The 24,018-nt window shown below is 50.5% G+C and overlaps 1 protein-coding gene and 1 long non-coding RNA gene across 4 annotated transcripts; both read left to right on the top strand.

Annotated features, from left to right (window-relative positions):
* Positions 1-461: 461 nt before the first annotated feature.
* On the top strand, positions 462-21,741 carry LOC144177800 (SAM pointed domain-containing Ets transcription factor-like). Of its 3 annotated transcripts, none has more exons than XM_077705372.1 (5): positions 462-545; positions 1,734-2,391; positions 5,555-5,752; positions 8,714-8,926; positions 18,397-21,741. In XM_077705372.1, exons 1-5 carry the CDS (start codon positions 501-503, stop codon positions 18,783-18,785), a joined length of 1,503 nt encoding a protein of 500 aa, XP_077561498.1. In that variant the 5' UTR covers positions 462-500; the 3' UTR covers positions 18,786-21,741. The 3 variants fall into 3 exon arrangements, with proteins under 3 accessions (XP_077561498.1, XP_077561500.1, XP_077561499.1); XM_077705373.1 differs by lacking the exon at positions 462-545 and adding an exon at positions 609-1,579; XM_077705374.1 differs by lacking the exon at positions 8,714-8,926.
* Positions 13,527-15,723, top strand: LOC144177801 (uncharacterized). Its single transcript, XR_013323859.1, has 2 exons — positions 13,527-13,839; positions 14,273-15,723. It is a non-coding gene; the product is annotated as an uncharacterized LOC144177801 (long non-coding RNA).
* Positions 21,742-24,018: the final 2,277 nt, after the last annotated feature.

Below are 24,018 nucleotides of genomic sequence, written 5' to 3'. Positions count from 1 at the left end.
TAAGCGTTGCAGAATTCCCGCATGCTGTCAATACATGGACTTCTACTTGAGGGGTATGGTTACAGAAAGCGGCTGTGACTTCTTTTTTAGGGTCTTTCAGGATAAGGATCCGTAATTTCTGTGCTTCCTTTTATCGGTACAAAGAGGTCTCGCGTGATCATCACTCGCGTGAACTTTCTCCCGACACGGCGGTCATCGTTCAGCACGAGGACCACTCGCAGCCTTGCACCCCACGTCCACCGCTCGAGTGCTCGTCGCAGTCGGAGCGTCGGAGCCGAACAGGGCGGCAGCTCGCCGATGTGAAACGCGCCAGGCGCCCTCTCGCTGTTCCATTCGAGCGCGCGCGCGCGCTCGTCGTTGCAGCAGCGGTCGTTGGGTGGCGCAGCCAGCGCGCTTGACGTCACGCCGTGTCGGAGTCACGTGCGTGCGCCGCCCCATATAAAACTTGCGCGGCCGGTCGGCGCCAAAGTTCTGGTGCGTGATGTGCGCGTGAGGTAGCGATGTTAAAATCTCTCGTTTCCCCGCACTACCCTGCCGTGGAACCTGTGAGTAGACGCATTACACTTACGCCGACTATAGCCCGCCCACACACCTGCGGCACGCTGGCTTGTGATCCACATTTAACGTGCCATGTTTTCTTTTTCTGTAGTGTATATATTCACTTAGCAAGGAGAAAACTTGATTGTTATTGCTCCCCTGCTGATTAATTAAGCTGGTTATTTGGTATGAACTTAAGTCATTTTTACCTCCTTGCGCAGATTGACCCCTAAGTGACGAGACAGGTCGCTTTTGGTGTAGCTCTTAAAATGAAATTGGCCTTTTTGGAGCAAGGCAGCGTGCATTATTGGAACCCTACTTTCCTGTTTAATTTTTAAACATTTAGAGAAATTTGAGCATGGATTCCTCTTGATTTTCTGTGTATATTATCTCACTAGTGTCGTAAAAAAGCTTGCCATTGAGTCTGTTTATTATTCCCGCCGAAACCGCGTGACACGTGTGTCCTGCGGCATCAGACGTGATCGCTCCCACCGGCGTGACAGCGACGGCAGAAGACCACCAGTCGTACCGTCGGCCGGTTCGGCAGCGGTGGACCCCCTGGAGGCATTTCTCATACACCGTCTCGAACGCGTTTATTTGCGCCTGTTTGTTTTCCATCGTCCCTCGCATGGAATGAGCGGAGCCCTCTTTTACGCCCTCCTTTGGTTTTAGTCTTTTTCCTCCTCCTTGCAACCGCCAGCCTCGTGCCGAGAGTGGCAGCAACAGCTTAGCAAGCATCACACGACGAGGGTCGCGCCAACCGGTTTGGCGAGGAGATACCCACAGTGGCGGCGTTACAGCTCGAAAGGGCCTACCTGCGCGCCCGGCGAGCGGTGGCCTTCTCCTAATGGCGAATTCGTCTCGCGCGCACACCCATCCCCTCGCGTAGCTGGCCAGACCGCCGTCCACCGCACCAGCCCCATCTTGCTCGCTGGGCCGACCGCCAGGACAGCCTACGCCCGATGCTGCGTTGAACTCTGAGGCGCTTCAAGCAGGCCTGTCCGTTTAGCTCGTGCGCAGGGCGTCTCCCATGAACAGCCCGGTAAGAAGCTTGCTTCGACTAGTATATCGACCGTGACGGACACCATCGTTTCCTTTCCTCAAAGCGTCATGAGTCCTAATGTCTGCCCTTTGGTGGTTAGCTTGAGTTGGCTCTGTTCCTCCCTAACCGTCTGTCCCCTTTTCTCTGCACGCAGCGTCACCAACTGGTCCCAAGCCCCAGCCACTCCGTGGGCGCCGCCAGTCCCGTCTCGATGACCGACACGTGGGGCATGAACGAGCTGGGCGTCTGGTTCGACGAGAACACCGTCATGGCCACCTCCGCACCTCAGTGTAGGATCAAACAGGAGCCCCAGTCGGCCCCTTCCTCGCCGCAGTCGTCCTGCATGATGAACCAAAACAGCGGCGGCGGCGGCATGCTCGACTACCCGTCGCTGCTTGAGGAACTGGTGAATGTGACTAAGAACTGTGTGGCCCAGCCGCAGCGCTCGGTGCCGACTCCAGTGGCGGCCCCGGCGCCCGCTCCAAATGCTGCCACCTTGGTGGCGCAGCCGGGCAGCCCCAGCATGTACGACGAACCGTGCGCGGGATTAGTGCGATGCCACGGTGGGGCCCATGCCGCCGCGGCAGCCATGTACGCGGCCGGCGGCGGTGGGACCCCGAAGTGCCGGCCACCGCCGCCGTCGTACGACCAGCGGCTCGTGATCAAAACTGAGGACTGTGTTGAGAGCGACGCTGCTGCGGATTGTTGCACCTCGCTGTCGGCGGACAAGCTCGACCAGATTCGGCTGCTCGCCATGCAGCAGGCGGCTAAGGACATCGACGTCGCCTGCCAGATCCTCAACATCTCACCGAGTGAGTGTCCTTTTTCAAATCCTTCGCCGTTTCGTCCCTATTCATATCGGTGTGCTCAAAGACTCGACGTGCGTTTGGGCGAGCACTGTACGCCCCGCAAATTGCATGCGTGGTAGCGGCTGTTCAGGATGCTAATGCTGACGAACATGAAACGGAGGACAAGGTGCTTCGTTACGGTCGGGAAGAGGGAGCGGCACGTACCGCTTACTGCAGTTGAACCTGGTCATGCTAAAGTCCGTCCGCACGCAAAGCGCTTAGAAGTGATCGGGCAGTATTATTAGCTTGTAAAGGATGACGGTCGGATGAAATAAGAATTATGGAAATTCTACGAACTAACCGATGCTTCGAACTATCCTGCGTTGTTTAAGGCTGCCGTTTTTTATTCAAATTATTGGGCGCTACGTTAGCCACACATATTATCCACAGCTTTTTACTTACCATGACTGCAAAACCTTCCCATGGTCTAGATGACGAGATAAGTACGAACAAGCGCTGTCGAAAAACAAAATGTACTTTGTCTACGAAGTCTCACGCGAAAGCAGCTTTCGTATGAAACTGTCCTTGTCAATAGTTTGATTTCATTTGTTTATGGCAGTTTATAATGGTACAACGCATAGAATTATCACTTACAGAAAGGGTTCTTAAGTGAAGCTTTGCAGTGGGACGTTACGGAACAAGTCAATAAGCACGTGGTGGCTACTTGGGATGTTGTGTTCAGACTATTTCAAAAGTACATTTTGACAAAAACAGGAGGTCGTTGATTTCCTAAACAGTACAAAAGCTGTTGGTTCTGTATCGCCACCACGCTAATATTATTCTCAGTCTCCCTCACATGTAGAAACAAATTTCCTCTTGTAACAGGATTCACACGGTCACAAACATGCAGCCAACCTTTCTGTTTAAAAATTGTCTGCCGTGTAAATCATTCGCTGCCACTCAAGAATCCTCTGACTGGTGGCAACACGGAACTGAGGTCTCTTGCTACAGCTTTTTCAAGCAACTAGTGCATGTTGAAAACAGTCTCTGAGGGCAGGATGCACACACGGAGCAATGCCCACACCTCATGTCGAGGCGTGGTGTACGACTAGTTAGGGCCAATCGATCATACGTGTTATGCACGTACACGGTTTCTCCACAGCAAGTCACAGCTTGCATAGGCTAGGCTTCGGGGGAAAAGAAAGAAACCTTATGCGCGAAATCAATCTTCAGTGTCTTCCTCGTGGACCGCGATGGGGCCACGTCCTCCCGGAATTAAAAAAAAAAATGGTAGCCTCGAAGTCTCCACGCTGTACAAGTTGAACGGTACAGGAAAAAATACATTGCAAACACTTTAAGCGAGTCATTTAATTTCGCCACTATCTTCGTACCTGCAATTACATCGTGAATGGTAAACGACCTACTTCTCGCATCATGTCTCAGGAAAGAATAGTAAACGCTCACTGGTCTAAGTAAGGTTGTCTCCCAAGTAGCTGGAATGCCATCAAGTTTGTTTTGCCTACCGCTTATTGCGAGTATAGTTTAGGTTTCAATGGCAGCTGCAGCTTCTGGTCGGAACAGTCTTTTCGCAATTTGGACCTGATTTAGAGCGAGGAACTGAGCGAACTTAGCGAAGGATGCTGGCTAGAAGCTCTGTCAGCACACTCAACGTCACTCCCAACTAAACAAACGAAATACCACACAAAATCTCGACAAAGTTTGTGGTCGATGAAAACAAGCATGTGGGGCCAGGGAGAAGTCTTTGCGTAATTTCTAGTGAGTAGGCTTCACCTGACTTGTGAACCTCTTAATCCCATTAAATGCCTGTCACCAATCTACTGGCCCCTACACTTTCGCAGAAATGTTTATGCAATATGCGGGGCAGTACTTGGGCTGCCGTATCATTTCTGTTCGGTTCCCTAATCTTGCCGTCCAAGAGGACACAATCTACTGGCCCCTACACTTTCGCAGAAATGTTTATGCAATATGTGGGGCAGTACTTAGGCTGCCGTATCATTTCTGTTCGGTTCCGTAATCTTGCCGTCCAAGAGGACAGCACCGCAGTCGATTGAATGCCGGCTTGGTGTTGATGGTTCATGTAGGACCGCTACGGGCTCTCTGGTGAATGCCGCATTAATGCCGATCGTATTTGTTCATATTTGATTTGATTGATTATGGGGTTTAACGCGCTGACGCCGCACAGGCGATGGGGCGCGCCGTAGTGGGGGGCTCCTGAGAAATTTTCACCACGTGATGATCTTTAGCGTTTGCCGAAATCTCGAACACACAAGTGTATTTTCTTTTCGGCTCCATCAGAAAGCAGCCGCCGCGGCCGGGACTCGAACCCGGTATTTCATCATATTTAATGTCGTTTCTGATTTCACTTCTCGTTACACGGGTCTGCTTCGTAATTTAATGTTCCAGGCTCCGTTTTTGTTCCTTCAGTTATCATTCGCGGGCAGACTACTTCCGATGATTCACATTTTCAAGGTGCCACGTCACAATCCAGATAGCCCGTTCGCTTCTAGGAACCACTGTGTAGCTTTCTTGCAACTGTTATTTATAGCAGCATAAATGAAATTTAGGTTGAGACACTTAATAACAGGAAGGATGACAGGAGTTTCCCGAGTGGTTAACCCTAAAGGGGGGGGGGGGGGGGGGGAGGTTACATTTACATTCAAACGGGACCGAAAAAAGGGGGCCACCAGGGACATACTAGAGCAGGATCCTCCAACCACACTTTGGAAGATGAGCTGAACCAGAAAGACTGGGTGAGGACGTCCAATTAATGACAGCAAACCTAAGCCTCGAGCCGACACCTTTGAATGTAGTAGCCATTGTGATGCTACCATATACAGTCGCTATCGGAAGACCATGCACAGAGTTGAATCTTGGAGTGTGAAACGCCATTTGAAGCTACAGTATATCTCGGTTACGAATGCCGAGGTGCGCAGGAAGCTAGAAAACCGATGGCTGTACCTGTTCCAAGTCCATCAGATGCGTTGCCGTAATATATAGGGCTTTAGGACGAAATGGCCATGTACGCAAATAAGCCTGTGTATACGCTACCACTACGAGAGAAAAACTGCATTCTCATCGGCTTCAGAAGGTATACTTACACGTTGTTTCCCTCTCTCTCTCCCTCTTTCTTTTCCTCTTCCTGTTCCTCCCGCCGTGCTCTCCCCAGACCCGTACCAGTGGAGCGTCGCCAACGTCCACTCGTGGTTGGTGTGGACCCAGCAGCAGTACGGCTGTCCGTCGTTCAGAACCGACTACTTCAACATGAACGGCGCCACCCTGTGCTCGCTCAGCGAGGACGACTTCCGTCTCCGGGCGCCAGGGTCCGGCGACATCTTCAGCGCGCAGTTGGAAATCTGGAAGTCCGGTGAGTGTCTCTCTTTGATAGAAGCCGAATGAATAATGGCATCAAAGAGCACGATAACCTCGCGTTCCGACGGATTGCTCTGATATGGCATGACGTGCATTGTCTGTGGTCACTGGGCCGTCCATGCCACTGAAGACAACGTGCATAGTTACCTTCTATGTTGTCCGAAAGTCTAAGTCGCCGTCTCTGGGTGAATTTAAACGCAGCTGTGTAAGTCAAGTGCTGTGGTACGCACTCCATGCGTCGCCGTTCGCGCGGAGGAAGCCTCCCACGTGATTTTCTCGGCAGGAAATCGGAAAAAGAGGGGTCTTAGCCTTGAATTAAAGCGGTTGTAGGCTACACGTCTGTTCGCGGGTTGTTATTCTCCAAGTCATCTGCTGGAAAGCGATAATTTGATTTCCAACAGTTGAAATACTTAGAACAATGAGACGAAAGACGTAGTGCTAAAGTTTCCCGACGACATACTATCATTAAATTGTCTTCAGAACCATGAATCGCGCTTGCGTTATTAGTACAGCAGACTGCCGTGGCCGTGGGGGGAAAGTAGCGCTGTACGCAAGGAGAACAGTAGTGGGCAAGGGATGAGAGAACTTTAGGTCCCCCCCCCCCCCCAAAAAAAAAAAATAAGAAAAATGGAATGGTATGCGCAAGCCACTTTATGTTAACCGTTATTTGGGAGGTCACTGCGCGCTTTCTTGCAAGGAGGCATCACTGTCACCGCCATATCAGCGGGTAAACAAGCAGCGCGCGTACCTGTGACGCACGGGAAGAGCCTTTTATGGCGCATAAGCTCTCGGCTCCGTGACGTCAGCATGGCCTCTTTTGTGTAACGGTCTTCCATAAAACGAGAAACGGCCGCTCGACAAGAAAGCTGAAAGACGTCATTCCATTACGTTTAATCTAACAGCGACTAAACAGGCATACACAGGCCACATAGTTAAGAGAATGCAGCAGGTTAATGCGGTGGATTATATAAACAAGCTTATGCAAAGCCTTCAGCTCCGGTGCTCACAACAAACAGAAAGGAGACTTACACAACTCCTACTAGCTCAATCACAGTGCGTTTTTTTTTCTATTCGACGGTACTCGCTCGCTAATGCAGTCAGTCGCATGAAGATTATTACGCCTCCCAATCGCATGCTGTAACCGCGCAAACGCTGAGTTCTGGCGAACTCTATGAAGCATTTTCTAAAGAAAAGTGAGTGCAAGGGGCACACGATAAGATTCGATCACTGCGCGCCGAATTACGACACCGAACGTTTTCAACACGTGCTCGCGGAGAATTGCTATCTGTGCACTTCTGTAACTGCTTCGCATGCGTCCTGGCAGATGGACTTTGAAGTCGCTCCCTTTCTTTCTCTCAATCTTTCGGTCCTTCTTTTCTATCTTTTTACCAGTCAACTTCGGAGTACTTGATCAGTTCTATTTTGAGTGGGACTGCATGGGATGAAAAGTGCGACGGAAGCCCGTCTGCTCCCGTAGACTCGCTATGTGGAGAAACTTCGCCGATACATTTTTCAAACCAGAATTTGTTGTACTTCTCGGAGGTTGTACGTAGCGCAGACTTTGGTAACGGCAACTAATAGTTGCGCCATGCGCTGGCTCAGGAGTAAAACGCGGCTGTGATGCACTCCAGCAAAACTGTGGAATGCGCGGAAAATGTCGCTCTACCCACGCGCAGTGTTCAAAATGGCGAAAATGTTGAAGCCGCAGCTGCGGTGCTTAAAGGAGCCATGAAGAGAAAACACAAGTTTGGTTCATTCAAAAGATTGTGTCGTTAGAATCATACTGACACCACTTTTAACGTAAACTTCGCTCAAATAAGCTACATAATTAGGAAAAACGGGAATGGTCATGCGACCCACCAGCTCATTTCCCGCAACAGAACCTGTGATGTCACATGGGCTAAGCTCTGCGATTGGCGGAGGCAGGCAGAAGCAGACGCAAATTAGGTAGAGCTTACAAACTAGACGAACGAGCGATTTGCGCTTAAATTTAGGGCACATTCTTTACAAAGCAATAAGAATGATGGGACAAACAGTGGAAGTTACGAAAGCACATGTAAACATAGAAGTGCTGATGCGTTCTGCTGTTCGTACTGCGAACAGCATGCTTTGGTTTAGCTGCACAGCACTACGGGGCTTGGGGTTGTCTCAGACGACACTGGCCGATTGACGCAAGCAACGGTGTCTTACGTGACCCCATTTGTCGAGCGAGCACTGTTTCAGGGAACGAAAATTTTCTCCCAGAACAAAAACAAGCCAGGTTTAAATGCGGGCAAAAACAAACCAAACGCTTGCCACGGTATGGTGGCGCCATCTAGGTTACGGAACGTAAAGAAACGCGGGAACAAACCAACACCGCTGTACAGGGTGGAGACAACCTTTGAACGGTCCCGTGCCGCCGCAATTGGGCCAACGGGCTCAATGCGTTATTCTTTTCGTTTCCCACGAGACCTAGCAACGCGAAACAGACAATATGATTCAAACTTCTTCAGTAAACCGCGTTGCGGCGATAATTTTAGCGCGGTTTTGACACAATGACTTGCTTCGGGGGCGAGTGAGCAACCGAACATGGCGGCGCCAGCGTTACGTGCCTCTACCCTGTACGGCGGATGCGTGAATGAAGGTACTCTAGCCTGCAGAGCGGTCGGTTCCCGTGATGTCACTTGGGACCACGAAAACGCACGATTGAGCGGGAAAGTCAAAATTTTAACCTAAATTGTTTAATTTCTCAGTGAATAAAGCACCGTTTGTATCCGGACAAGCGCTGGGGGCACTATAAAACACGAAATCTTTCGAATAAAACCAACTTGCATTTTCTCTTCATGGCTCCTTTAAAATCCACAACTTGGTAACCACTTCGGTCGCTGTTGTCACTCGTATACCACGCGTGCCAAGGGGAAAGTAGGCCTAATTTGACTAACGCCACCGTCTCTTTCTCCCCTGTTGCTCCGTACAGCCGCTCATCTGCGGACGTCCGAACAAAATCATCAGCAGTCTGGAAATGGGCGCTCTTCCGCGCACTTCTGCCCCGAGGACAGCGTCCTCGACCTGGCCAGTCTCCTGGGCCAGACCATCTCCGGCAGCGGGGCGGCGCCCGACGCTTCCCCTCCGCGCACCTCCCCCTTGAGCCACCACAGCGACAGCCACAGCGACGCCACCCACAGCGATGGTGAGCAGTTGCACTGGAATTTCAAAGAGCCCAGACGGGGTGCTCCGACTCGCGACTGCGCATGTGCAGTACCCGCTGCTAGGCCTGGCGGCACATTCGACAGCAAAGTGGTGGCTGGGCCGTCACAACTATAGTTATTCTGTAGTACATAGACATAATAGGAGCAGTAAATAACCATGGCCATCGGGACGGCATTTGCCACCAACCTGCTAATGGGGAGGCCTTTATACAACATTGTCTTCAAGCTATGGTTACTAACTTGGACAGACATGTTCCATGACAAAGGCGAATAGTTGCGTCAGCTGTCGTGGGACAGCCAGTCAGCGTCAACATCAAGTTAGTGCTTGGTAGATTTTTTTTTTCTTGCTGTTATTCATTTGGTGTTCTGAAGTTTGTATCTCCCAATGTCCGTGTTTTTACACATTCCCTCGGCTTGTGCAGCTTAGGGGACAAAATCTGAACGTGCTGGTGCTCTCGTTCAACGGCCTCCTCTCGACGAATATCGAATTCCGCACTCATCTAGAGGAAAGTTGCTAGTTTTCTCTTTCGTAAAAAAACTCAAGGTCTAATGGGACGGTTGTCCGCGAGGATGAATCGACTGCACCCAACATTGCACATCGCGGCGGGGAGCTCATAAGGGCGGCTTCTGTCAACGACATGGCCATCATCGCCGCCGAACGGCTGTCGGGCCATGAGTCATAAGATAGCCAAGCGCGGCAAAGCGAACGTACAATTGGCCAACGTCGGGACGTGACGCTTTTCCGCCGTAGTTGTTACAGCTTTGCCGCAATAACGGCAGAGCAACAAAGAAATGAAGGAAGAACGACAAAATAAAGGAAAAACAAAGAGGCGAACCCGTTGGCGGCTGCGACAGCGGCCGTTCGCGTTTCCGCTGCTGATACGAGCGCTGATTGCAGGCTCACTGTCGCCTGCTGCGTAGGCTGCGTAACCTGCCGCTACCGAGCTCTGCTTTCTCAGACGCGCGTGATTCCCTTTTGCGGGCGTTTCGGTCGCTTTCTTGAGGCCTTCCAAATTACACATTCAACACCCCCTCAAAACACGGGCTACCAGTCACGCCGGTCTCGCCATCGTTTCTTTTCTCTCCCGCTGCCCCCTCCCAACAAAGAACGCCTGCAGACCCAAGCTCGCGCCCGTAAACTCGGCAGACAGTGGGCGATAGCCGCTCTCGAGAAGGGAGGAAAGAGGGGGGATGAGGTAACGCAAGCTCCGCAGCAGTTCGATCAGGGGGGGAAGGGAGACAGGTGGAGTTGGTGTAAGACGGCGCACTGAGAGCTGAGTGCCGGGGGGAGAGGGAGCTATTGGCCGTCAAAAGTATCCTGCGCGCGAAAGCAAACACGCGCAGTTCAGAGAGGCACGAAAATTTCCCAATTTGGAGCCGGCGAGCTTTTGGATCTGCTGCCGCATCCAGCGGCAAGCTGAAAAGAAGAGAAAGAGCCGCTCGGCAAGTAGAAGAAGGGGAGGGTCTGTCTTCTTCCCCCCTGGTGGAGGGAACCGCCGGCATCGGCTTCTCCAGAAGCCTAACCTGACTCGGGTCAGAGCTGCCGCCGGCGCGCACCGGCTACCACCTCGGTCGTCTTCCCGAACGGCAACCTGTTCTTCCACTGCCCGCCCATCGGCCGTGGAAGGGGGGAGGGAAAACTGGCTCGAACCGAACGCGGCGGTTCTGCTGCCAGGTTCTCTGCACGGAGGGGCCCGGCACTGGAATGCGGCCGTTCTGCCGGCGATTGGGCCTGGAATCTTTATAGCCACCGCGGCCAGCCTCGCCGATGGGCGTCGGCTGCTCCTCTCGCTCGGCTGCCTGCTTCCACTTTTGCTCCCCCCCTGCTTCCTCGGCGCGTCTCTGCCGCGCTTGCGAGGATGGGGCAGGGCGTGGTGGATTACTCCGGGGCTACTCGAGCCCCCTCGCCGCCTACCTGTGGGGTGTTGGCGGCCCGGCGGGGGGAGGAAGAAAAGTTTCATTTCGGAGCGCGCTCGCGCGAGCACTCAGTCGCCGCCGCCGCAGCATCTTCATTTGTTTGTCTCTTACCTCCTCCTCCTCCGCATCTTGTGCTGCTCGTTGAGTCAGTCGCAGGGGCAACGGTCTGGCCGGCCGGTCCCATCCCGGCTCTGCTGCTCTTGCTTTGATTCCTGCCCCCTCCTCGTTTCGTTTATCGCCGCCTCTCTTCTGGCACGGGACAGGCCGAGCCGAATTGATCGCCGGCTTTCGGCGCACCTGCCCGTCGTTCCGATGCTGGTGGCGCTTCTTCCCTCCTCTTCTTCTTGGGGCCTCCGAAACAAGCGGGAGCGGACTTTCATTATCTCTTCTGCCTCGCTGCGCTTGGAAACGAACGCATGCATATAGGCTTCTCCTCCCCCCCCCCCCCCCCCCCCTTTCTGCTTCCCAACTTGGCACGGCTTTGGGGGGATAGTTACTGCACCCGGTCGTTTCTCGCCAGCTTCTTGTTATTTTCACTTCTTTCTTCTCGCGTTTATTTTCAACTTTTTCAAGAGCTTCTCTGCACCGTAGAGGCATTCCGAACAACCAAGCCAAGCTTAGAGGACATCGGCATCGTGTCAGACTTCGAAGTTTTTTTGTTTTTTTCCCACTACTCTTTCGGCGCACTTACGACGACGTATTGCTTTTGGGGACGCTTTCGTTGTCATGTGGGTCGGGCGGCAGGACCAGACGTGGTCGTGCTTTTCGAGAGGATTAGCCGTGTCGGTTCTTTGCCTTCAGGCGATGCATCCAGCATTCCAGCTACTGCCGCTGTTGTAATGTCCGACAACGGAATCTCGAAGTCTGGGAGCACAGGCCATCGGGTTGCGGTTTGCCAAGTTTCTTATTGTCCCTTACAGGTGGACTGAAAAATATCAAAGGCGATAGGCTTGGCCGCACTTTGTTAATCACCGAAATTCTCGAGCGCTCAGTTCACATTTAAACGGTTGTTGTTTCGCGCAAACTATCGCAAGCTGCCACTTTCAAGTTTCGAAAACGCAGCTTTCCGTAAAGAATTGCACAACTTGCAGCACCCATCGACTTCCACGCACTAAAATACGTTATATCAAGCTGAGAGGCATGGGGTTCAAGCCCCTTTCAATCATAACTAGAGACCGGAACTTTAGGCAAAATGCCTATTTTTTATTCCAGTCCGTATCGAGCCTATTTAACATATAAGCATGAACTAAAGGAAGGGGAACATTTTAAGCAATAGTTGATTGTGCCTATACGTGCCTATTTTGAGGTTCGTGCCTATACAAGCTTTTAAGCGCCTATAAATGCCTTTTTTGTGCTGTCGAGTACAGACTTTGCCTCAATCAGTCGTATATCTCGATGGAAAAAAAGGAAATCTATTGTTGGACTGATGGGAATGCATGAGCATCTTGTCTCTCTCCATTGCTAACTTGAGGCCTCGCCCGATGCTCATTCCTTTCTCTTCAGACATCCGCCACGCAGAGTTTCTTTCACCCCACTCAGTAAAGCGTATAACCACAAAAATATCATCATCTTCTTCCTACACTATGCCAACCATGCTTAGCGTTCTAATAATCTCAGCGGTCTCGTTTTCTCGCTCTAGCAGCGGCTTTGGCTGCCTGTCTTTCCTTTTGTAGTCTGCCAGTATCGCCATTAGCCGCAGTATTTTTCATTTCTTCCTCGTTTGCCACCCTAAACTGGCTGCGTGCTCGATAATTATACAACGCGGGCAATCAGTGGCAGGAGTCACAGAGACCCGCCGAGACTCCCCGTGACTGACGGGCACGTCTGCAGAGGCAGCTGCCGCTCAGTCGCACTCCTGTTAAAGTATTCTTAGCACCGTCGCTCTCGTCACTCACGCAGCCGGCGATCTCTAAGCGCTATCTCACTTTACCGTTTTTGGGTTTATGTCGCTGGCTGTTTGACAGAGTGACGCGTAGCGACGGAAATATTACCCGAAATGCCCTATATATTGTTCGCGCAATAATACAGTGCTAACAGTGGCATAAATTGTTTTGTCACAGACAGGAGAACACGTGTTTTGAGGAATGGTCTCGTCGAATTTAGTCTGCAAGGCATGCAAGGTGAAAATAAAGAGTACGCGTTGTCCCCCAACCAGTCGGCGTGCAGCGAGTATAGAAAACAGTATGTTTGTGAATGGGGGTATGAAGTAATGAAAATGACGAGGCGCGCTGGCGTTGGAAATGGGTTCGCACTGGCTTGTTTGGAAGAAAACAAGAGAGCAATTGAAAACGTTGTATTTAGCATTTTTAAGGGTTTTTATTGAATGCTAGCGGCATAAAAAGATTCTTGCGGGTTCCGTCGGCGCGTCGTCTGCTAGCGCCCCCAACGATAGCGCGCAAGCGCCAGCCTGCGAGGGAGCCGGCCAATGGAAGCCCTACCTCTCAAGGCCAGGACGGTACTGCGGGAAAGCACAGCTACTCTCTCGGCAAGATGCGCAACATTGACTTTCACGCCTTTCCTTCTGCTTAAAAAATTGCAAATAAATCTGAACCCTTTCCCACTTATTTACCTCGGACGGGATTTCGAAAAGCCTTTCTAAACAATGCAAAACAATTACAAATTGCTCGCGAATCCCTCCCCCCCCCCCCCAAAAAAAAAAAAAAAAAAAGGTCGGATTTGTTTGGTGTCGAGAATATTGCAGCGCAGATTGCACGCGGGCGAGGCTAGAGCGTGCCCTAGAGAGGCAGCGCGAGGCTAGCTTGTGGCAAGATTAAGAGAAAACCTATTGACCCTATCACTACAGCCAGCACGTCAGCGTAGTTGGCGTTTCTGCTCTCTCCGTAATCCGTCCGAAGCCTGCCGACGAATGCCGAAGATTAAGACGCCGAAAAGTGTCCTTATCCGGCAATGGACCAGTGGATCGCAGTGCTACACCGTCGACGGAGAAACAGTATTCTGCCAACCCTGCGGAAAGCAGGTGAGAATACAATACTTTCCACTTGATCTTAATTAACGATATCATGCACTTGACGTGAACACTGGACCAACCGTAAACGTGACGCCTCCAACAGTGCTTACGCTAAATTTATTCTGAATGCTCAGAACTTGCCAATAATGTGCGTTTTAAGAACTTTTTACGGTAACTGCTATTCATTGTTGTGCAATGTTTGCAACCTAATTCGGGAACTGGCTTCCTTATTGAAAATTTCCGGCACAGTGTTGGTCGGATTGTTGTATAAGCATCATGATTTTAAAAACGGTTACCTGCTATTGCGCAGCTGGCCAACTTCGCCATTCCTTGAGCTATTGTCAGGTTTACAACTCTACATGACTAAAAGCAAAAGTACACTAGCAACGTTTCACGTGCCTTACGCAATATCTTAGTTTTCGTTACTGTTTTCTTCGCGCAGGTACCCTGTGAAAAAAAGTTCCACTTGCAGCAGCATGAAAGAACAGCACTGCATCAAGCCAATGCTCTGCGCAACCAGCCGTCGACATCAAGACAATCGTTCCTGGCTGAAAGTATTGCTCAAGGAAAAAAAAGTGAATTCAGCGCTGACCTGTGCGAAGCATTAGTCGCTGCTAACATCCCTTGGGCGAAAATCGAAAACAAGACTTTCAAGAATTTCTTGCAAAAGTACTGCAAACAAAAGGTACCATCAGAGTCGACTCTTCGCAAGGAGTACCTGCGACCACTGTACGAGAAGACGCTACAAGAAATTAGAAGAGAAATCGGTGAATTCCACATTTGGATTTCTGTGGACGAGACGACAGATGTCACCGGACGAGTACTCGGTCACTTTGTAGTCGGAAAGCTTGACGCAGAAGAGAAAACAACACCCTTCCTGGTTTGCTCAAAAGAGCTAGAAAAAACTAGCGGAGAGACCATCGCCCGCTTCGTGAACTCGTCATTGAAGCTTCTGTACCCCTCCGGAGCCCACGACGACCGAGTACTGCTGCTCTACACAGATGCAGCAGCTTATATGCTTAAGGCTGGTGCACTTCTCAAGGTTTTTTACCCAGAACTATTGCACGTCACTTGTCTTGCTCACGGGATTCATCGGGTGTGTGAAGAGCTACGAAAGTCGTTCAGTTCGGTCAACGAACTGATAGCTGTAGGGAAGGCGGTGTTCCTCAAGGCTCCTTCCCGCGTTCGTGCTTTCAGGGAGCAGCTGCCGGGTGTACCTCTTCCACCGGAGCCTGTTGTTACCCGCTGGGGAACTTGGCTGACGGCAGTGGAATACTACAACCAACACTTAAACGGTGTCAAGGCTGTTGTAAGCAGCTTTGCTGAAGATGAGAGTGTCGCCGTGAGAAGGGCCCAGAAGGTTCTACATGATGTTACACTTGCATGTGACTTGGCCTATTTGTGTGCCCATTTCACGTTCTTGGCAACAACAATACAGAAACTTGAAAGTTCGGGCACAACGCTGACTGAAAATATTCAGCTGATTTTGGACGCACAGGAAAGGTTCGCTAGTGCTCCCAGGGGACCGGTTGCTGACAGAGCTATAGAGAAGCTTAAGTCTGTGTTGGACAGAAATCCCGGATTTTCGACGCTGACGGAACTGTCTGAGGTTTTGAGCGGCGGACATACCGCGATTCCAGATGGAATCAAAACATCCAACGTGCCAAAGTACAAGTACGCTCCGCTAACCTCAGTGGATGTGGAGCGTTCTTTCTCTGCGTACAAGACGATATTGACTGACAGAAGGCACAACTTCAAGCCCGAAAACCTGGAGATGGTGCTTGTTTGCCACTGCTTCCACAGCCTTTCGCACAGTGTTGCGTCACCCTAGATATCTTGAAATCGTCACCCTTGAGTGTTTTATGAAGAAAATAAAATTGCATTTTCAAAATACCGATGTTTGTAGCCTGTGTTTATTCTAAACCGAAAAATTGCACTGAAATACGCCGCCTGAGTAAATATTATTCGAGCCTATATATGCCTATATGGTAGTACTTAGTGCCTATATATGCCTAAATTTCAATTTTGAGCGCCTTCAATAGGCGCCTAAAACCCGTTTTTTTAGTGCCTAAACTTCCGGTCTCTAATCATAACCGTTAGAGTATTGAATCTACGCCGCGTAGGGCGCGTTTTGAAAGGTGAAACCGCCGCAGTCGCATTGTCCCCACAACGGCTCATTGCCTTTGCTTCGGGAGTCTGTGAGAAGCTTTCTTCCTTCACGAAAACGTGGTCATTGCGGCGAAAACAAGCAATCATGCACAAAGCGCGGACACTGGATGGTGTAGACGCCGCGGCGTCACCGGAAAAGGGACGGACTTGAGTGCCTGATGGGCCCCGCGGGTCGTTCCTCGCGCGCACGCTCCGTCGCCCGGGGCAGTGGACCTTGGACGGTAGCACACCTGCCTCCGTACACGGCTCTCGGACCGTTTTCTCGCGTGCGGCGGGGCAGTTGCGTTCGGCCGACGTGGCTACCGAGGTAGAAAAAAACAAAAACCTTTGATAGTGTACGGAGCCATTCACGACGAACAGTAGCGAACGTATGCGTTGGCGATTCTGGTGTGCTTGTCGGACTCTTTAGAAAAAGTGCAAACCGCCGCTTTGCTCGTCCTAAGGGTGGCTTCCAACGTCTTGCTGTAGCTCATCGAAAAGGAAACTCCGGAAAGGAGATTTTCGTAAGAACTAGTTTTTGTCGGTTTTGTCGCGCATTGTAGACCTTTGGAGCCTACAAGTCGTATGCGTTAAACGAACACTCATTAGTTTGTAATAAATACTTTTTAATATTTGTTGCCATCTGATTTAAGCATTCTTTTTACTAGTGCCTCCGTCTGATTTTTTTTTTAAGTAGCCATACGTGATAGTCGATTCAAAAGCTTGTCTTCCCCTCGCCAATGTAACGGTTTTGCTCACTTGATGCTATGAGAGCGTAACGACGTTCATTCGGACATCTAATTTTCGAATGAACGTCACTTTCAACATCATCACGAAAGGCTAGGAATCTCCTGCGTCTCAATGTTTACGCTGAAGCAGTTTCGGGGGACATAGTAGGCGTAGGAAATATTTTCCCCGCTCCAGTACTTATTTCTTTTTCGTTACCTTTGTCGACGATTATGGTCTGAATATCGCTTGTCTTTGCGGTTTAAACCAGCCGAACACAATTTTATGTTCGGTAATTGCTGTGTTTGGCTTGAGTGTTTTCCTTTGTGTGTGCTTAGTATTTCTTCATTGCCATAGGAAAACATTTACTGAGGGAAGCTGTAATACAGGTGCAAGCTTGCCATACCATCTACTGGAGTTCACAAGATTTAGGTTCACAGTTTAGGGTTTGCGTCTGCCCGTAATTCTGATTTCAACCAGTACAGAAAACAGAAGACACTAGAGAGGAAAATAAGCAAGCGAATGATAAAACCCCGTTGATTTTTGAGGAGGAATGACTGCCCATCCGTAATTATCGTGCTGAGCGCTTTGAGGGGAGACTGCTAAGAAAAGTGCTGCGATTCGTCTTTCAACGCCTCCCGTGTGCACTCTGCTTACGTGCGCTGAATGAGCGAACTCGTCGACGTGCCGCGGACAGGAGCGCTAAAGGTCGTTATAGCCGTCATCTCGCGCGGCAGCAATAACGACACGCATGGCCTGAGTTCTGGCACGATTGCATTTCCCGAACGCAAGGTGGGAATCGCGGAATCCTCGGAAAACCCTCGCGGAATATCTCCTGGACGTTGGCGGTCCGTCGCCTTCTTTTCCTTATCGCGCGTGGCTCCTCTTTATGGCTGCTTATCTGTACACCCCGCACGCACAGTTGTTTTCATTCCGACTACTCTACGCGTTGCGCTTCACAGCGCAAGGCCCTGTAGATTGCGCCGTTATCGTAGCGTACGAGGCAGAATGCAACGTCTGGCAAGAGCTGAGTCTGCTTTATTGCAGTTCGGCTGAGAGGCGCTGAACTGTGGCGATTCAAGAGAGAGGAGGGACTCTAGCGACACCTCGATGAACTAGGCGGAGGAAGAGACGTCCGTTAGCGTTTTCAGCTGCATGTCCACCGTACATCGTTTCTTTTTTGTCTTGAGTGTGGTGGGCTGAAACATCCTGAGGCCTGAAAGGATTAGGAACGTGGCATGGGACATGTGTGAAGGCTAAGTGTAGGGTTGGTTTTTATAGCTCAGAATACCTACTGGAGGAGGGATCACTACCACTGCGTCCCCCTCTTTCCCTCGCTCCGCTCGATTTGCCTCCGATTCCGCCGTCTTAAACCTCATTAATAACCGTACTTTACTTACTTACTTGGTGGTACGTTACGTACTTTTACTTGCTGACTTGGATGTACATTACTTCGTTGTAGGCTCATGGTGAAAGGAAGCGCTAAGAAACGACGACAACCAGGAGAAACAAATACAGCGGGACTCTGTCCCGTTGTCGTTGTCGTTTTTTCTTGGCGCTTTCTTTCACCACGAACCCTTACCAAGTCGCCCAGCTTTCTTTGTTACTTCGTTGCAGGCGTCTACATATTCTTCACATTAAATATTCGTTGTCGCTAATTTGGCGCTCTTTCCCCTTCTCTCTCTCTCTCAGACGACGCCAGCGACGCCAGCAGCGACATTGCCGAGCGCTGCCTGGCCGTCGGCATCCCGGTGGGCGCCAGCGCCGCCAGCCCGGCCGCCGCGGCAAGTCGCGCGCCCTCCTCGTCGCACATCCACCTGTGGCAGTTCCTCAAGGAGCTTCTGTCGCAGCCCCAGCTGTACGGCAGCTGCATCCGCTGGCTGGACCGCAGCCGGGGCGTCTTCAAGATCGAGGACTCGGTGCGCGTCGCCCGGCTCTGGGGCAAGCGCAAGAACCGGCCGGCCATGAACTACGACAAGCTAAGCCGCTCCATCCGCCAGTACTACAAGAAGGGCATCATGAAGAAGACGGAACGCTCGCAGCGGCTCGTCTACCAGTTCTGCGCGCCCTACAGCTGCTGATGATCCCGGTTCCCTGTAAGGGCGGCCCGCGCCCGCCCGAGGCTTGCTCAGCTGGCTCTGGGCCTCGGCCGGGACCGTGCGGGCCGCCTGGGTTCCCCCCACAAAAGAAGACGCACACAGTCTGCGTCGGTTGTTCCCTTTACGTCGTCGTCGCTTGTCACTTCCTGCTCCGCGCTTGTGTAGTAACCGTCGCTTCCGGGCTATCTTTTTCCGGCTACCTCCTGGCTTCGCGCTTACCTGCTGGCTGCGGCGTGGTGCGCCTGTGGAGCACGCGTCTGGTGCCCTAACTGCGGAGAGCGCGCTGAGCGGCAAGATCTAAATTGTACGGAATTCGTTTATGCAACGCCTGTACAAACGCTAATACGAATGCAGAAAATTTGAATATGCAAAAAAAAAAAAAAAGAGAAGGAACAAAAAAAAGTCGTTTTCGGCCATTCAGTCTGTCCTCGACAAATTATAATTCAATAATGTTGTACTTAAATTGTTGAATAAGAGTCACAAAGGCTTCTTGTGACACGGTCTTGTTCAAGCGGGAAAAGAAAAACATTTCTCGCCGTGAAAATGAACATCAGAGCGATTACGCCCTCTCGCGCGCTCTCCGCGATCGTAGGAAGTTTTGTTTGTGTACATAAAAAATCCAAAACTGAGCGTTAAGAAAGCCTCCGCTTTGTTGGCCATTTGCCTTCCTATCTGTGCTTTCGCGCTTTTGTGCTGCCTCTTGTTTCCCTGTGCCGTTCTGCTCCCGCGCCTCCCGGCTGGTCCGGAATATCGCGGGGGCCTTCTTGCCTCCGAGCGTGCATGCTGAGGTCTTCCTGCGCCGGCCAACGGCATTGACTGCTTGCGCGCGGACAATGTCTCCTCTCTCTCCTGTTTTTTTTTTTTTTTGTCTGTCGTACGCTGCTACTTTTATGGTGTAATCCTTCGTTTGACCGTGTTCTTTTTTTATTTGTCTATTATTTATTCGTTTGCGGCCAAGTGCCCTCGGTGCGGACTTGTTGTTTTTTTGTAGAGAACTCATGTGTTTTCGTGACACCGGTTCTTTTGAAGGATCTCGATTTTTGCAAACAGAAATGAACAAAGAAGCAGCAAGACGCGGTGATACTTTTTTCCCCCTAGAAACGCGTATCCGCCGACGTCTCTCTCAGTAGATGATGGGAGATGAAAATGTTGCCTTCGTTTTTATTACTTAATTTTACTTCGTGTGATGTTACATTCGTCGTTTTCGAGCATCTATTTATTTGCACCATCAGTCGTCAGAGATCTTATCTCCGCTTACGGCGCTGAACCCGCCGCCTTAACTTCAGCGTTCGCCTCCACCGCTCTGCCCCTTTCGCAATGTCGAAAAGACAGGAAAAAAAGGGGTGGAAAGAAAATAAGGAACGCTCCAAGCCGCCCGCCCCCGTATACCCCCTTTTATTTTACCCCGCTTCACAGCCGGCGCGCGCAGACCTCATCATGACCGCCGCATTTTTTTTTTTTCGTATTTGTGTCGAGCTCTGCCCCCATTAAACCATACTTTCATGTACTCAGTCTTTCGCCAACGCCGCGAGTGGACCCGGGAGAACGGTGAAGCGTGGGTGTCGAGTCGCGTGGCAGGAGTTACCTGCCGTGGATGCGCGCTCCAACCCTCCAGTTCCCCCCGCGGTCCCTCCGACCGGGTTTTTGATGGGTCGTCACGCCTCTCTGTACGACGCCCGAGCCGCGACCGCGCCCTATGTGGGGATGCGGTCGCGGCCGGGTGCGAACCCGGGGCGGCCCTTCCAAAATCCAGGCGCTGAGGCGAAAGTGAATCCCGCATATCCGTGATATGGCGGGTAGTATGTTCTACGAACAACCCCTCCCCCCACCCCGCCCCCCTTTTTAATATATATTATAAATTTATCGTACTGTATCGTCGTCAAGCCGTTTTGTGGCAACAAAAGGAAAAAAAGAGGTTGGGTTCGCGAAGGTGTTTGCATTGTGATTTGTTCTCTTTTGTGCCTGTTTTGCGCTGTTTCGGTTGTTGTATACCACCAGTGAGAGCTTTCGCTCTAGTTTATGAAGTGCCGTGTGGAAGCGATGTGTGCAGGGAGTCCTAGCGAAACCTCGGGCAAGAAAATGTGCCTTTTTTTTTGTATTCGCGGCACGCGTTATGCCAGCGCCGCATATAGAAGTCCCGAAAATCCGAGAGGTTTAAGTTATAAAGGTCACACACAGATTTTGCCTGTGATGACGTCATTTGGAATGTAATGAACGTAACCAGGCGAAAACATAACTTGATTGAGTCCCCACGGACACGTCCCGAATGTAGAATAGTTTGTCGCCACGGCATTCGTTCAAATGGCGTGCCACTTTCGTGTCCTCCCACCAGTATAGCTGCTGCTATTTTTGTTACACGCCAGGGTTTTGCGAATCCAACTCCGGAGGGACTTTCTAGCGACATCGCATGTTCGTTGTTTCACTCTTGACCATGTACGAGCCTTCTTCGAAGTATCTCTGTCTTCAATGTACAAAGACTGTTCGGTTTTGTTCCCGAGTTGTGCCTTTCGATCGCTGTGCCTTCATGCATGTGTAGTAACTTCGGGTCGCGTTCGCTTGCGGCGTTCACCGCGTCTCTGTTTGCCTTGACGCCGTTGTCAACGCGAACCGGAAGACAGCTTCTGTTGATGTTTTGCATCTTGTCGCGCTCTCGCCCGCCCGTATAGCGATATACGAAACGAGCGATGTCTTCTTCTCATGGTTGGGTGATGCTGTCTTGCGAAAACCTTTGTCCTCCCTCTTGCCGAAAAAAAAAAAAAGTGTCTTCAGTGATTGCAGTGCTGTGCATATGCATTGACTCTACTTTGTTTTTAAATCTTGTTTTCTACTCTCCTTTTTGTTTCTTCACTCGAAGCATTGTTCACATCCCCAGTGAAAGCATTTCTTGCTTGTATTAGAGGTTGTGTTTTGAGTTCAAATAAACTCCCCTGTTCACGAACTTGCGGTGTGTTTTCGAAGTGAGTTTAGCGAAAGAGCATGGCGTCCTCCTGCTTGAAAGAGCAGCGAGCCACGGCTTCTAGAGAAACGTTCGTTAGAGAATCGCTCACACGCTTTGAGTTTGCCCGCTTGGTCTTGACGAACGCTTCTTACAGACAATAATAGTACCCACAGTGCTTTAGCATTTGCTCCTGATCTTCAAGAGAAACTGAGACAATCAACAGGGTCGTGTTCAGCGATATGCTGCTGAAACGACTTTACAGTTATACATCAGAACCACGAAAGCTCTCACGAAGTCGGAAACGATTAAAAAAAGAAACGTAAATGCTGATCAGCAGACCATACCTTGCCCTACAAATGGAGGCGCGTGAAAGCCAATTATAAGACTGTTACCCGCTAAAGTTGAAAAGATACTTGTCAGAAGTACTTTTCAACCTTCCAACAACACACCTCTTAACATTCTGTAAACAGCTTAATTGTAGTATTCCCGAGTGACAAAAACAGCTTCGGCATGAACTTGAATCAAGGTCAGACGTACGACTAAAGATGGTCCAACCTTTGCCAAAAAAAAAAAAAAAGTTTCATTAAGCTTGGGGATTGACAATCGCCTTACGCATTGAGTTACCCGGCATTGAGCCATTGTGCAAGACCAACGCAACGCTTGAAATGACGAGGGCTGGGGTTTGACAGGCGACTGGCCGGAAGTAGGATTGTGACGAATCAGCCCTCTCTCAAATCCCACTACATGTTAGGACCGAGCAGACGTGGAAAAGTTCAGCAAGCCTTATCTTCCCGTTAAACGACTATACCGTCACTGCCACTTTTAACTAGGACGCCATGGTTTTCCTCCTTCGAACAAACATGTTAACAAGTAATGAAATAGCTCCTCAATCTTACCCAAGGATGAGGCTTTTGCCCAGAACCATGACTAGTGTTTTTTCGTACAAAGGATAACCACTGTGCTTTAGAGTTTGATATACCGATGTTACAGTCCCCAAGAATCTCGGACATACATTTGAATCATGGAGAACAACCGAAGTTGTCACGTGTTCGCATTTCCAACGAAGTCCCGTAATGATATGCTCGAATTTCAAAGAAACCAGCCCTGGGGAGTCGCTAACTTAAACGAGTCGAACATGACAGACAATCGCCTAACGCCTAAACCTTCTGCAACCTCTGCAGTATAGTGTCAGGCCACAGCCTCTTTCTCTTTCACCTTTATTCAGCACCACGCCTTTGGACAAACATCTTCCAAACAATGTTAAAGCTGGGCACTTTCAGTGAAATTCCTCCTTCTGTTTCCTTCTTACCCTCCCCTAAACATGGCCATCTGATATCGCCTATCTCAATAAATGATATTCAATTCAGTTCATAAGCCTCTCTGTGTCCACGGGTGGCTTAAGTAGTGATCTATTGTGGGACACCTTCGAAGGACCTCGGAGCATCTTTGGAACTAATATCGCGGCTCGGTCTTGATATGTTGAAATTTCTGTTTCCCTCACCTTCTCCCTCCCTCCCTCCCTCCCTCCCTCCCTCCCTCCCTCCCTCTCGCTCATATGTATGTATCAGCGGCACCAAGCACTTTCTCCTCCCAAACCCGCAACATTCCAGGGACCTTTCGTTGATTGAAGTGACGTGCGCTTAAAAGCGACACTCGACCGAAGATGCTTCCGTGTAGAATGCTCCGAGGACGAGTGGCGGCGGCCGAAAGGACAACTTCCCAGCAAGAAGTTCCCAGCGTCTTCTCTCGCTGGCTTTTCTATACCGGGCCATGTACTGTCGCGCCTCTTTAATGAGTCGAGTTCCCACCAGATAAAAAGGTTCGCGTCACCGACAGCAGTTTACGGGGGGAAAGGAGGACTCAAGGAACGTTGCAGAGGGTTTTCAACTTTACAAAAGTGTAAATGTTGCGGACGTTTTACGCTTTCTTTCACAAAAAGCCCTTGCGTGGAAGCATACGACGCTTGCGAGCTTGCGAAGAAAAGAAGTAATAAAGTGACAGACAGCGACAGAGAGAGGAGATGACGGACAGCAGTAAACAAAGTGTCTCGCCAAAGTATGCGGTGAACGATAGTTGGGTCGATAAAACAAAACAAAAGCCATGCTCAGTGTTAGAAGTTTGTTTACGTACTACCGCCCTCCGTCCTTTGTCCACCCTCTTTCACGTTCCTTGCCATGCACCTGTTTCGTAACTCAATCAATAATGCCTCTTAGAACTGTTATGCTGAGTCGAGAAAGGAGCATTAGACGAAGCCGGCGTTGCTTGCATAAGCGAAAA

Source organism: Haemaphysalis longicornis, unplaced genomic scaffold, assembly GCF_048455015.1.
Source record: "Haemaphysalis longicornis isolate Haplotype H1 unplaced genomic scaffold, Haemaphysalis longicornis Haplotype H1 scaffold_31, whole genome shotgun sequence".
Lineage (NCBI taxonomy): Eukaryota > Metazoa > Arthropoda > Arachnida > Ixodida > Ixodidae > Haemaphysalis > Haemaphysalis longicornis.
Note: the sequence above shows the minus strand (reverse complement) of the source record. Positions and strands in the feature narration are given on the sequence as shown.

Excerpts from the sequence above, each read along its gene's own strand:
- LOC144177800 (XM_077705372.1), top strand. The coding sequence starts at position 501 with ATGTTAAAATCTCTCGTTTCCCCGCACTACCCTGCCGTGGAACCT. Across the intron at positions 2,392-5,554 it reads GATCCTCAACATCTCACCGA|ACCCGTACCAGTGGAGCGTC; the intron begins GTGAGTGTCCTT and ends TGCTCTCCCCAG. Across the intron at positions 5,753-8,713 it reads GTTGGAAATCTGGAAGTCCG|CCGCTCATCTGCGGACGTCC; the intron begins GTGAGTGTCTCT and ends TGCTCCGTACAG.